Source organism: Balearica regulorum, chromosome 2 (genome assembly GCF_011004875.1).
Source record: "Balearica regulorum gibbericeps isolate bBalReg1 chromosome 2, bBalReg1.pri, whole genome shotgun sequence".
Lineage (NCBI taxonomy): Eukaryota > Metazoa > Chordata > Aves > Gruiformes > Gruidae > Balearica > Balearica regulorum.
In genome coordinates, this window is record NC_046185.1 from 120,136,460 (window position 1) to 120,148,501 (window position 12,042).

Genomic DNA, 12,042 nt, shown 5'->3' on the forward strand with positions numbered 1-12,042 from the left:
AAATGATATAGATTTAACTAGACAGTATAGCTCTAACCTATTTTTGGTGTTTTAGTGTTTTCTCTAGGATTCAGCCTGGCTTATATCCGGCTGCCGCAGATTGCCTGGAAAACAGGCCTTTTTAGCTCTGCTTGCAGTGTGATTTAGAGCATAAGAGTCTTGTACTTGAGCCGCCGCTTGGTTCTCAAAGGAAATCTGAAAGCTAAAAAAGTGCAAGGGAAGTGTCAGAGATGACTGTGAAGGAAATCACTAGGCAAGGAAGGAAGTCAGAAAGAAAGAACAGATTGCAAGGTGGTTCAACGGAGGGTTCGATGTTGAACTGCAGCAGAAGGTCCAAAACAAGGACCAGATTTTGACCCCTTATTACAAAGAGGTGGAAACCTTGCATGTTTGCCAGATCACAGAATTTGACCTTTGACATGTCAACATTACTACATTGCTTTCTTTTTCTTTTTTCTTTTTTTTTCTTTTTTTTTTTTTGTAAGCTCAAATTGATGTTGATATCTGTGTAAGGGTAACAGGCTGCTGTTCCAGTGGCAGAGTTTGAAATAACACAAGCTGGCTGTCTCTTGCCACCCTCTGGGGATATAAATGTGGGGGTTTTTTAAAATATTTCACAATGTAATTGTATTTAGAGTTATCAAGAGTCATTTACTAAGCAAGGTAGGTAAGGTATTGAAGCAGTATATCTGTGAGTGTAGCCCTCTGCTTGGGCTAATTAATCTTGCTGCAGTGATTATAAAGCATGGCTACTTAGAGCAATTCAGCTCTTGGTGTCTTTGGGATGATTATGTTGAATAAGCATGCTTCGTATTGGTATATAACCCCTGGAACAACAAGGCCATCGTTTTTATTGGTATTGCTAAATAACTCTACAGCTAGAAAGCCACCTTTTTCTGCGAGTGTGACTGAATCCCAGGTTACAGGACAGACACCCTCGCCAAGTGAATTTCCCCGCGGCGCATGTATGTGTATGGTTATCTTCAGATGCAGAAACTACCAGCTTTTCTAGTGGAGGCAGATTTTACTGCTTGTAAATGGATATAAAACCACTATACTGATAGACATGTCTGAGAAATGCGCAGATCTTCAAAGCGGAGAGTGCAAAATACTGCTGGTAATCCTTCCTCAGCATCCCTTTAATAAAATTATCACGCAAGAGTCCACGTAATAAACAATATATTGTTTTAGCAAAAGTAATTTCAGAAGAGATTCAGCTGTGCCTTGGCTTTCCTGACAGTTTGGGAGACAGGGAAGGCATCAGTGTGTTTTTTCTGCTCCAGTCTAAATTGCTGCTTTGTTCTTGCTGACTTTTTGTCTTCAGTCTCTCAGCTCGCTGGTGAGAAATCCCTGCTGTCTGGCACAAGAAGTGCTTGCCGTAGATGAGAAATGCCAGGGCAGCTTTCACGGTAGGATGACAGTACTTGTTCGTCTCCTGGCCAGGTTTCAGGGCGGTAGTGCTTTGGGGTCTGAGCTGAAGGGGCTTTGGCGTGGTCCAGGCGTCTTTAGTAGATATCCCTGCTGGAAAGGTACAAGTAAGTGTTCAGCTCACACACAGAAGATGCAATCAGGGTTTTATCGATATGCTAGTGGTTTGAGTCAATTGCGTGTGTTTTAGTGCTGGCTGAAAGTCTGAAATCATTAGGCCAATGTGAGAAAAAAGGTTGGAGGTTGGAACCTTTAAGGGAATATATTTCCAGTCTTTCTGGTCTTTTTATTTTATAATGTCATCTTCAAAGTATTGGTTTTTGTTAAGAACAGGTATAGGATTAATTGTGCTCTAAAGATTTTAGGGGGTTTCTTATCATGTTTTAATGGATCCCTATGAATAATTTTCTGGTAGTGGCTCAGTATGCATTGTGGTGTCTTCCATACCCAGAGAAATTTAAAAATTGCTCTCTTATAGTTTCAATGCAGAGTCACATTCACTGAGGACACAGAGATTGCACCCCCCGCCCCTTCCTCCAATGAGTCTCTGTGTGTTTCAATGACAGTCGATGGGTGACGGGGTGGGAGGCCAGCTCTGACAGCTGTCTGGTTTTGGTGCATTTTGGGGAACAGAGTGATGCAGAGAGCGGCTGGGCACTGGGTGGAAAACCGGTACTTCAGCAAGGACTCCCCAAATCGTAGCGCTGCTTTGTCCCAGAGTGACTTTATCTTACTGCTGGATTTTGAAGCTTCTAGGGGTTTTCCCTAAAAAGAGAAACATTTGAATATCTTCTTGCAACGGTTTGCCATCAGCAAAGGAGAGCTGTGGCACTCTAAGAAGGACTGATTTTTGTAATGACAGGGTCCCAGGGCTGTCAGCATGGGAGCAGCTGCCAGTCTGCAGTGATTCTTGCCCATGTGCTGTGCAGATACTGCAGGAAGCTCCATGGTGCTTATCTAAGTGATGAGGTCCACACTCCCTCCCTGGAAATGCAGGGTCCTGGTCATGCATCCCCATAAAGCCTTGGGATCTGGACCTGGGCCTTACATGTATCGAGAGCAACCTCTTGTCCTTGAACATGGGTTTGTGACCCCAGTGTCCTTTTAATACATAATAGAAAAGCAACTTCAAAAGAGAAAGTTGAGTCCAACTCCCCAGCAGGCAAATGATGCATCTCCCAGCATCTGCCAGGCAAGTCCCTGGTAAACCCCTCTCTGTATGAACTTCAAAAGGAGAGAGCTGTCATTTGGCAAAACGATGGACAAAAACACCAGCATCCTGGGAGTGCAGCCTGGTGGTATGCCTATTATCAGCCGCTAAGCAAAACATGTTTATTTTAGCACAAAGGCACTAGTGACTAAGCTTGAAATATTCTGAAATTGGTGCTGAAATGACCTCGAGGTCATCCTGAAGGTCCCACAGCTAAACAGATTAGATAGACACGTTAGGGATGAGCAGTATATAAAAGCACAAGGCTCAAACATCCTGTCAGGAAGAGAATTGAGAAATTTTGTAACAACAGGTGAAGATAGTAGGGTTGAAATGCTGAAGAATTTTAACTGTCTGAATTTTTTCAGGTGAGAGATTAGTTAAATTCAGGGTGAAGTGAAAATGAAATACGGTCAGGAGCCAGCCACTTAAGACACGTAATACAGCAATTGATCCTGAAAGCGGCAAGCCACGCATCAGTATTCCTGGCTTTATCAAAGGATATTGTCTCTGTCGTCATCCTGATGCATATTTGAAGTGATGCAAATTTAAAGTAGGCCGTGATCAATATGTGATTCCTTTTATGCCGTTTGAGTTCTCAATCCTTCCTCTCAGTGAAATTACGACAGCATCTCGGTGCTCAAGCAAAACCTGTGCCAGCCTCTGCAGGCACACAGTCTGAAGTATCGCTTTTGAGAGCGACTTGCGTAATTTAAGGCGCTGCCCCGTGGCAGGGAGCTCAGCGCAGGGACAGAAGCCACTGCCGCCCTGTTCTGCGCTGTGGGGCAGTCCCAGTGCTGTTTGCTTTACTGGTGTGGCCCCAGCCAGAACGTGCATTTCCCAGCTCCACCGGGACGGTCCCCAGCGCAGCCTGGGGAAATGAGCTTCTCCTGCATCTTGCTTTCCCATGTGTACGATGAGGAGATGCTTCCTCATCTCAAAGGGGCGGTGAGAGGAGAAGTCCATCCCGATGTAGGCAGGGAGAGGCTGGGAGCAGCAGAGGAACAAATCGGCTCTGTTTGCCTGCACCGCTCCTGCCGTGGCTGCAGGGGCACCTGATTACTTGATTTTGGCAAATTTCCTTTTACGCTTCTGCCAGGGACTTACAGAGAGTTGTGGAGAGGAGCTAAAAATAGTAAAAATGATCGCTTCTTCCTTAAAGAAAGTAATTATATCATTCCCTCCCTTCCCTCAAAGCGCTTTAGGTGTCAGCACCTCTTCTTCATGGGGCCATGTAACGCCAAAAGCCAAATTATATAGTCCTTCATAAAGGGGTTTATCCCTCTGCTGAATGAACTTGCAGCGGAAGCCCAGACACAGCGCACTGGCTGTGTCACCTTCTCTGAAGGTCTGTTGCCATCAATCTTGACCTGCTAATGTCACAGGGTTAAAAATATATCGGGTGCAGAATGGCTGGTAAATGCTGGTTTTGTCACCGTGAAAGAATGATGTGGCGGCAGTGAGCCAAACTCATCCCCTCTGCTGTGACGGCTGCAGCTCGTGCACCGGCCATCATCCAAAGAAGTGTGTCCTCATTGTATGGCTCCACACGTATGTTTTTCCTCAGTGCTGCCAGCTTGTCTGTAAGGAGAGACATTGCATACAGGTGGAAAGTCGCTCGGGCACCTGCCTGTTGCACTGAATTGGAGCCCATGCTACCATGTATTTTAAAATCAAAGTTTGTTTGTTTTTCATTTTTAGGAGTGTCAAATCCCAGTGCTGTATGTAAATCAGCAGGAGATTTTCAGGGGTACTTCTTGCTGCGTGAGTCTTGTTGTTAACTTGCTTAGGACCACCATTGACAAGGGTGCTGCAAATCCTGGGTATCCCCCTGCCTCTCCCTGCCCTCCTCAGAAACTGGGACTCTGCGACTGCCGATGAGAGTGCCGGGCTTACCTGTGGACAGGCAGGCACACAGGAGGGGTTACTGTACAAATACGCACCCTGTGTTATAGGTGACAAAGCTAATGCATCCAAGATTAGATACTTCTTATTTTGGGCAACCTTGGCAAAGTGTCAGGATGGGTGAGAGAAGTCAGAATGGGATGTTTTTGGGTTTTCAGGTTTTCTTCTGTGTCCATGTTGGTGTGAGGATGGGCTGGCACCCTGGGTCATCTCTCATGTCCAGCTAACGTGGTTGTCCCCAGCGGGGATTAGAGGAGAACAGGGGAGAGTAAGCGTGTCAGGGCAACGTGGCTCCTACGCTGCTGAGCAACACCTACAGCTTACTTATGGAGCTGCTGCTCGTGCAAACCAGGGCTCATTCCCAAGAAGCACGGCTGTCACATCCTCTGCCTGCCTTGCTGGCTGAAACCTGGGCAGGGCACTAAGGGCTACTGGTGAAATATTGGTCTGGCTGAATTCACTGGCACAACTTTGGAGCTTCACTGGAGCATCTCCATTTCCTGAGGAGCAGCGGGAGTTGTTTCCCAGCCTGAGAGTGCCCTCTGGCGTTTGTAGAAGATGGTAAAGATTTTCATTTATTGAAGTGGTTTTATTTGGCTTCCTCCTTTTCTTAATGTTTTGCAGCCAGTGTGGTTATTCGTGGAAGTCTGCCAGGGAGGTGCATGCCTTAAAGCACTGAGAGGTGAGCCTCAGACCAGTCCCTTGTGTCATCCGCATTTATACACCCAGCAGCTGATGCTAATTTTTTAAACAGTATATTTGCCATATGCAGCATAAGTAATGGGAGGCTTCTAGACCCCATATCTCGGTTCTGATTTCCTTCCAGCAATGCCTGGCAGGTCCCCAAAACCAGCCTGCAGCAGGTCCTGCTCTGGCTGTGCCCGGGCAACGGGTGCTCCCCTGGGCGCTGCCTCCGGCCATGCGCCTGGGGCTCCTTGACTGAGCAGAGCAAGCAGAGCTGCTCCCCTGCTAGGCTGCATTTCAAAGCCCTGGTTGAATAGGGAAACTGGGCTGCAAAGAGGTAGGAGCAGCTTTTTAAAAACAAACAAAACCTAGCCCTTTTCTCCGGGGAGAAGGCAGGGTGTTTAGAAGTGGTGGCAGCGTGAGCGTGCATTGCCATAGTTATGTGGAACTGAAAACAGACAGCAAATGTGAAGCATAAACACAAAAGCTGCAGTAAATATAAATCTTCCCCATACGTAGAGTTCTTTCTTGGAAAAATGTTGTTATCCTGTCTCTGTTAGGACATTCTGGTTTGAAAAAAACAAATTTTTTTTTTTTTTTAAATAGTTTCAAACTTTTGTGGGCAGTTGTAATAACAAATGTGCTGGTAGGGAGCAGAAAAGTGTGTTGAGCGCTCTGGTGTTGCACTCTGCTGGAGGCAGACCAGGTGGTAGAGTATTGCAGTGGCTTATCTGGCAGCTGCGGGTTGAAGGCACCTTCTAGCGGAACAGCATGGGGGGGTGTGACATTTTGAGGAACGATGTCAAGTACGGATCACCCCTTGCATGCCCTTTCTTCTCCTTGCTCCTCTCCTGGAGTGTTCCAGTGTGAGTCAGAGTACCCTCACTCGCTCTTGCCAGGTTATTTCGTGTTGTCAGCTGCCAGGAGGTGATCCATGCTTGCAAAGCTACCTCCTCCTGCCCAGAGGTGGGAGGAGATCTGCTGTCCAGATCCAGTGGTCGGTGTTCATCAGTGACTGCCGGTGGAAGAGGAGATGGGGTAACTGGGCTGGAGGCTGGGAAGACCCATGCTGGGCTTGGGTGCTCTTCTCCAGCTGTGCGGTGGCCATTCTCAGATGTCCTGGTTGTTGTTTGCTTCTCAGCAGCCAGTTTTTGCTCACATTTTCTCCCAGCTCTCTGCTGACCTGTCTCTTCTCTCTGTGTTTTTTCCTCAGGTCGAAAGCTTAGAGGAAAAGCCTTTTATTTTGTGAATGGCAAGGTGTTCTGTGAAGAAGATTTCCTGGTAAGCGCACAGCTGACCCTTGTGCTGCATCTCTCAGCCTCTCTGGCAGATGCGCAGCCTTTCTGCCCGGCAGCTTTGCCTGTGTTTCAAGGGCTCTAGTCCAGCCTCCTGCCTGTCCCTTCTGCTCTACCATTTACCCTGGGCCAGGCCTGAGCATGGTGGCTGCCCATGTGTGGTGCTGGAAGTAGCCGAGTGAGAGGCCGTAGTTTTGCAGTACAGAGCCCATAGTTGAAGCTGTAGCCTCTTGCGATGGCTCCTTGAAAACTGTGCCTCCCTGAAAGCTCCTCTGGCTGTGCCATGGAGACAGGAGCAAGATGAATGGCTACAGAAGAATGAATGAGTGAATTTCCTTTTCCAGTAAACTGGTTTTGCTTGGACATCGTAATGGATATCTTTCCATTGCCCTCAGTGGCTTTTGTGTGAACGTACCTGAGCATGAAGCAACCCTATGGTCCTGTCCTTGGCTAGTGGAGATAAAAAGCTGTATACCCGCTGCCCCCAAGCCCTCAGAGATTAAGCCTTCATTGAGACTTGAAAAATTTTGCCTACTTGTTGGGGAAGTCTAGTGATTTCTGGCAGAGTAGCGAGTTAATGTTCTTTGTTCACATCAGTATATTCTACAAACTCTGAAAATTGAAAGATTGGTTAAATGTGTCTAAATTATTTCATTTTCCCAGTTTACATTTCCACCATTCAGACGGGACTGAAACCTTAGCAGGCGATGTGTTGTGCCTGAGGCGCGTGTTGTGGACATGACGGGCAGTTCCTCATGATTACATCTCAGCAATGGCAATAAGAAAGGTGCTCTGGGCCAAACTTGAATGTTACACTACCAGAAAGCTAGGACAGTACCACTGACCTCAGCGAAGCTTCAGCAGACCTTTAACAGTGTAACCAAAGGTAGAATTTGGCTTCCCATGCCTATAAATACATATGTTGTGATATGAAGATATAATAAACGCAAGTAAGTTCCTGGCTTGTAGACTCACGTGGTCAAATAAGCATGTAAATGCCTTATTTGCATGTGCATTTATGGTATTTACTTATACACTTAAATAAACTTAGGTTAAGGACTTGAAAGTTACAGGAACTCATACTCCTTCTGAACACTGGAAGTCTGGAGTCATTCTAGAATATCCTCTGAGGGCCCATCCACATCTTCATTTACTGAAAAAAAGTGCTGGGAAGTTTAGCTTGTGTAAGGAGTACAGAAAAAGGCCAAGCAAATAACGCCCCACAATACACTGTTGTTTATGCTCAACTGGCCTTGTGAAATTTTAAGCCAATTCTTTTTTTGTCCTTGCAGTATTCTGGTTTCCAGCAGTCAGCTGACAGGTGTTTCATTTGTGGTCATTTGATAATGGACATGGTAAGTGATAATTGCTTTAGGAAAAAAATTCCCACAGCTTTTTAGAAGAATGCATCAAAAGCAAAATATATTCATATCCAGTGCTGTCTGTTACCATCTGGTAGCCTGCCTAGTGTGAGATTGGTAGCAGAAAGAAAATCCACTAAGCCTTTTGTTGATTTTTGTGGGGAAGTGAAGCTGGCACCCTGCTGCGTGTGGCGCAGAGACTTTGCTCTACCTGTTTACAGTGCAAGTTGAAAAGCAGAGCCTTCAGCTCTTTCATCCCCTCTCGGCCTTCTCTGACCAGCATATTCGTAATCCCGTTGATGCTTCCTGCTCAGAAGTGCCGTGGCTCTGCAGTGCTCCCTTGCTGTGGGGTATCGCTGTGGCTCTGCTGAGCCTATCTTCCCTATAGTCAAGCTGTGGCTTCTCATGTACCTTCAGGATGAAGCTACTGTCTTGTTGCTGCTTTTTGTGGGTGCTGATACTCTGGGGAACAGGTTTGACCCAGAGCAGGTGATCCAGACCGCAGTTCAGATCTGTCCGAGTCCTTCAGTAGGTGTGTGGACGTCCTGCTGAAGCAGGCAGTTGTCGTTAGCCTACAACAGGTATCATCCGTTCGTGATGTGCACGGAGTGGGGTCACAGCCTGGGGGGTCAGCTGGCCTTTACCAGAACTTATCATTAATTATCTTTGCTTGCCTGCTTACACTGTAAAGCATTAAAACTGGAAAAGCTATTTTATACTCAGAAGTCTGATCACCTGGCTGATGGACCATGGTATTCCAGGCAGTAATTTGTGCCCCAAAGCCAGCTGGTGAATTGCAGATGTTGAGTTCAATACGGTTTCCATAGTCTGTGTTCATTAGAAAGCCAGGCTAGCAAGTACAAAGCTCTTGGATATCTAAGGCATTATGAAAACCTAGCAATAGTATTTGTTTCAGCCTCTCATGGAGAATATAAAGATTTCCTTTTATTGGTCTGGTATGTCTTGCCTTGTGATCCTGCTAAGTATTCTCCACCTGTTGGCTTCAGAAATTATTTTCTTTCCTTTAAATTCTGTCACTTCCATCCTTTGTAATGCTAAATACCTTGACTGAGACTCTAAATGGTTTTCTTACCCATGCTAATAATTCATTTTTCTGGAACCAGGTGATATATATTGATTCCAGCTGCTCTTTCCGTCCCTGTTAACTCATTTTTCAAATGAGGTGCCTGAAAAAAGACACAGCCTCACTGATGAGTGTGCAGCATTGTCTGATGTAAAGTTGTGTGTTTATTATTTTCACCTTTATTGGCTGTTCATATGCATTTTTCCTCTCTCTTGGTTTGTTGCAGATCCTGCAGGCTCTAGGGAAGTCATATCATCCAGGCTGCTTCCGATGTGTGGTCTGCAACGAGTGTCTGGATGGTGTACCATTCACTGTAGACTCTGAAAACAAAATCTACTGCGTCAGAGATTACCACAAGTAAGGACAAAATAAACAGCAGAGATGTTCCAACCAATCAGCCTATAATTTAGCTTTTCAGCTAATTAGGAAGTGTAGATTAGTAAAATAGGGACAGGGTTGGAAGCTAGAAGTTTGAGCATGGGGCTAGACCCTAGAAATTCCCAATGTCTTTCCTTTTGCCCTGCCATCAACTGCTGTGTAACTTTGAGGAAGTCACTTAATCCCTGGCCTTCAGCTGCCCCTTCTGCAAAGCAGAGGTAGTAAGAAATCATGCTCATGAAGCATTCAGTGATGCAAGAAGTTAGTCCTCTCTGAAGTAAGACTGTGAATGCCTGTTGAAATCAGCATGAGTTGCTTTTTGAGTAGTTGCAGGGCTGAGTTTGACTTTTAAAGAATGCTTTTAGAAATCACCGCTGAACGCGCAAAGTGAAACTTTTATCCAGCTCTAAATTAAACAACCAATAAATCCACTTAAAAAATCACTTGTCATTTAGACAGTAAAATAAAATGGCTGTGCTCTTAGCTGGTAGTTATGATATTAGAGCTGCCTACATTTTGAGTGTCCATCTGGCTCGCTTTGCTCCTTGCTCCATTTTCTGAGCAGGCAGAGTATTAAGTGTTGCTCAGGCAGCCCCTGGAACTGTTCTGTGTTGTGCCAGGATTAGAGTTGCTTCCATGTGCCACCGTTGTTCTGAAATGATGCATATTTCCTTGCAATTTAATTTAATTTAATTATTTATTTATCATATTACGTTGTGTTATAAGGCCTTAAGGAACTGTACGGTCCTGTGGTATTTTCTCTGAGGTTTCCTGCCCTGAGGCTGCCACTTCTTTTGATGTGTTTTTCTGGGGACGGTCCTGCTCAGTTTCTCTCAGTAGCAGCCAAGAATCTTACAGTGGGTTTTGGGGGTTTTTTCTGGCGCTAAGTGTAAAATGTAAGGTCTCTTTTTGCCTGATTGAGCAACATGTGCCAAGCATTACTTAAAATCAATGCTAAAATGAATTTATGATCTCGAAAGCTTTCATGTGGATGAGTTATTTACAGCTGCAGCTGTAAATATGTTCTCGCTGAGAACATACAGGCCTCTCTTTTTATGTTAATCTATAACTCACCTTCAATTTCTCGTTGCTTTTCCAGAGTTTTAGCTCCAAAGTGTGCAGCATGTGGACTTCCCATTCTGCCCTCCGAGGTGAGAGCCTTTTATTCTACGTCCCCTCAGGGGAGGGAGTATCATGTCTCAGGTCTTTCTCTCTTTCACACTTGACCCAATGTCAAGACAAACGTTCTTGGGAATGGGGAGAGATGATCCCTTCCTCCAGCGTGCAACCTTTTGACCTAGGCTCATACACTGCTCTTGAGATGTGACCCTTCTTTTGCTCCATAATGAAGCTTATTTCTGCTGAACCAGGCTGGTTTTTTCATCTCCTGCAGGATTATACTGCTGTTAGTTTTATGTTCAGGATTTATGTTTCCTTCATGTCAATAAATGCTGGTGGTGCTCAAGAATGACCTCTGGGATTAAATTGTTTTAATAGTTCGAGGAGAGGCATCTTGGGCAAAACCAATTTAAAATGCTGAGAAATGTGACACATTGAAATTACCAAATCTTTAATGCCTGATTTGTGATAGATGTGACTGTTAAACAGAGAGAATTTAACATTTCTGATGTTACATTTTAGAGGATGTCTGCAGTCAATGATGAAGCTTTGCTGTAAAAATAACTGCAGGTGGCAGGATTTATTTGTGGTGTCCAGCCAGCGGCTCAAATGCATTTGTTTAATATTCACATTGTTGCAGGAAGCAATCTTCAGAGTGCATGTGTCTGATCCTGCTGTAATCCTTTGTAATTTCTCTTTTGCTTGAATGGTTACAGGGGTCTGATGAGACCATTCGGGTTGTGTCCATGGACAAGGATTACCACGTGGAATGTTATCACTGCGAGGTAGGTCAGCAGCTTTCTCAGGGAATGGGCACTTAATAGTCATAACTACTATTATTTTTAAGATGGAAATAAATCTCCGCCCTTCCAATGGCAGTAGATGAGCAATTCAAACCTTGCATTGTGCAACCCTTTCTGTCAGTGGCTGAGAAATTCCCAGTTCGACAACAAAAGTTTTTTCAGCAATTATTTCATTTGCTATCCGTAAAATTATGGGCAAAGAGTTAATTATCACTTTTAAACTTGGCAGTTTATTTCTTAATGAAGGAAATGTGGTGACTTAGTAAAGTTCTGTTGCTGCCTCTCAGAAGCCTTGAGCTCCGGATCACATTAGTGTGTCTGATTTCCAAGGCAGATTGTTTAAAAATGCTAAGGTGATGACTGATCCTGTCTAGTGTAAGTTACCTTCACTCTCATGGGAAATGAATGTGTCATTGGGGCTGGAGAAAGGATGTGGCTGCACAAAAATATCCCAAGAGATGCCAGCTCTTAAACACCATTTGGTCTCCATGCAGGACTTCCCAGAGAGCCTTCATGCTTCTGCTCTGTGAATTAAAATAAATAGATGTCTTCTCTCATTGTGCTCATATGCAGTGGAGAGAGGCCCTGACTCAGCAGGCAGGCTTCACATCAGTACAACTGCAATTAATGTAATGTGAAGAGGTGAATCCTACCTGAGAGTGTAAGGAGACACGAGCATGTTTAAAATACATAGGGTTGCACCTCACCACGAGATAAGGCTTATTCAATAAAAATGCACAAGACAAATTTGTACAAGGCTGCCCCTCAAAGTGCC

At 45.0% G+C, this 12,042-nt stretch overlaps 1 protein-coding gene across 1 annotated transcript in view; it reads left to right on the forward strand.

Annotated features, from left to right (window-relative positions):
• Nucleotides 1-12,042, forward strand: part of LIMD1 (LIM domain containing 1) — a 29,422-nt gene that overhangs the window by 15,462 nt on the left and 1,918 nt on the right. The window contains exons 3-7 of the mRNA XM_010306009.2: nucleotides 6,441-6,508; nucleotides 7,815-7,877; nucleotides 9,194-9,324; nucleotides 10,445-10,496; nucleotides 11,181-11,249. Of these exons, the coding sequence (XP_010304311.2) occupies nucleotides 6,441-6,508; nucleotides 7,815-7,877; nucleotides 9,194-9,324; nucleotides 10,445-10,496; nucleotides 11,181-11,249 (383 nt within the window). The remainder of the gene's footprint in view (nucleotides 1-6,440; nucleotides 6,509-7,814; nucleotides 7,878-9,193; nucleotides 9,325-10,444; nucleotides 10,497-11,180; nucleotides 11,250-12,042) is intronic.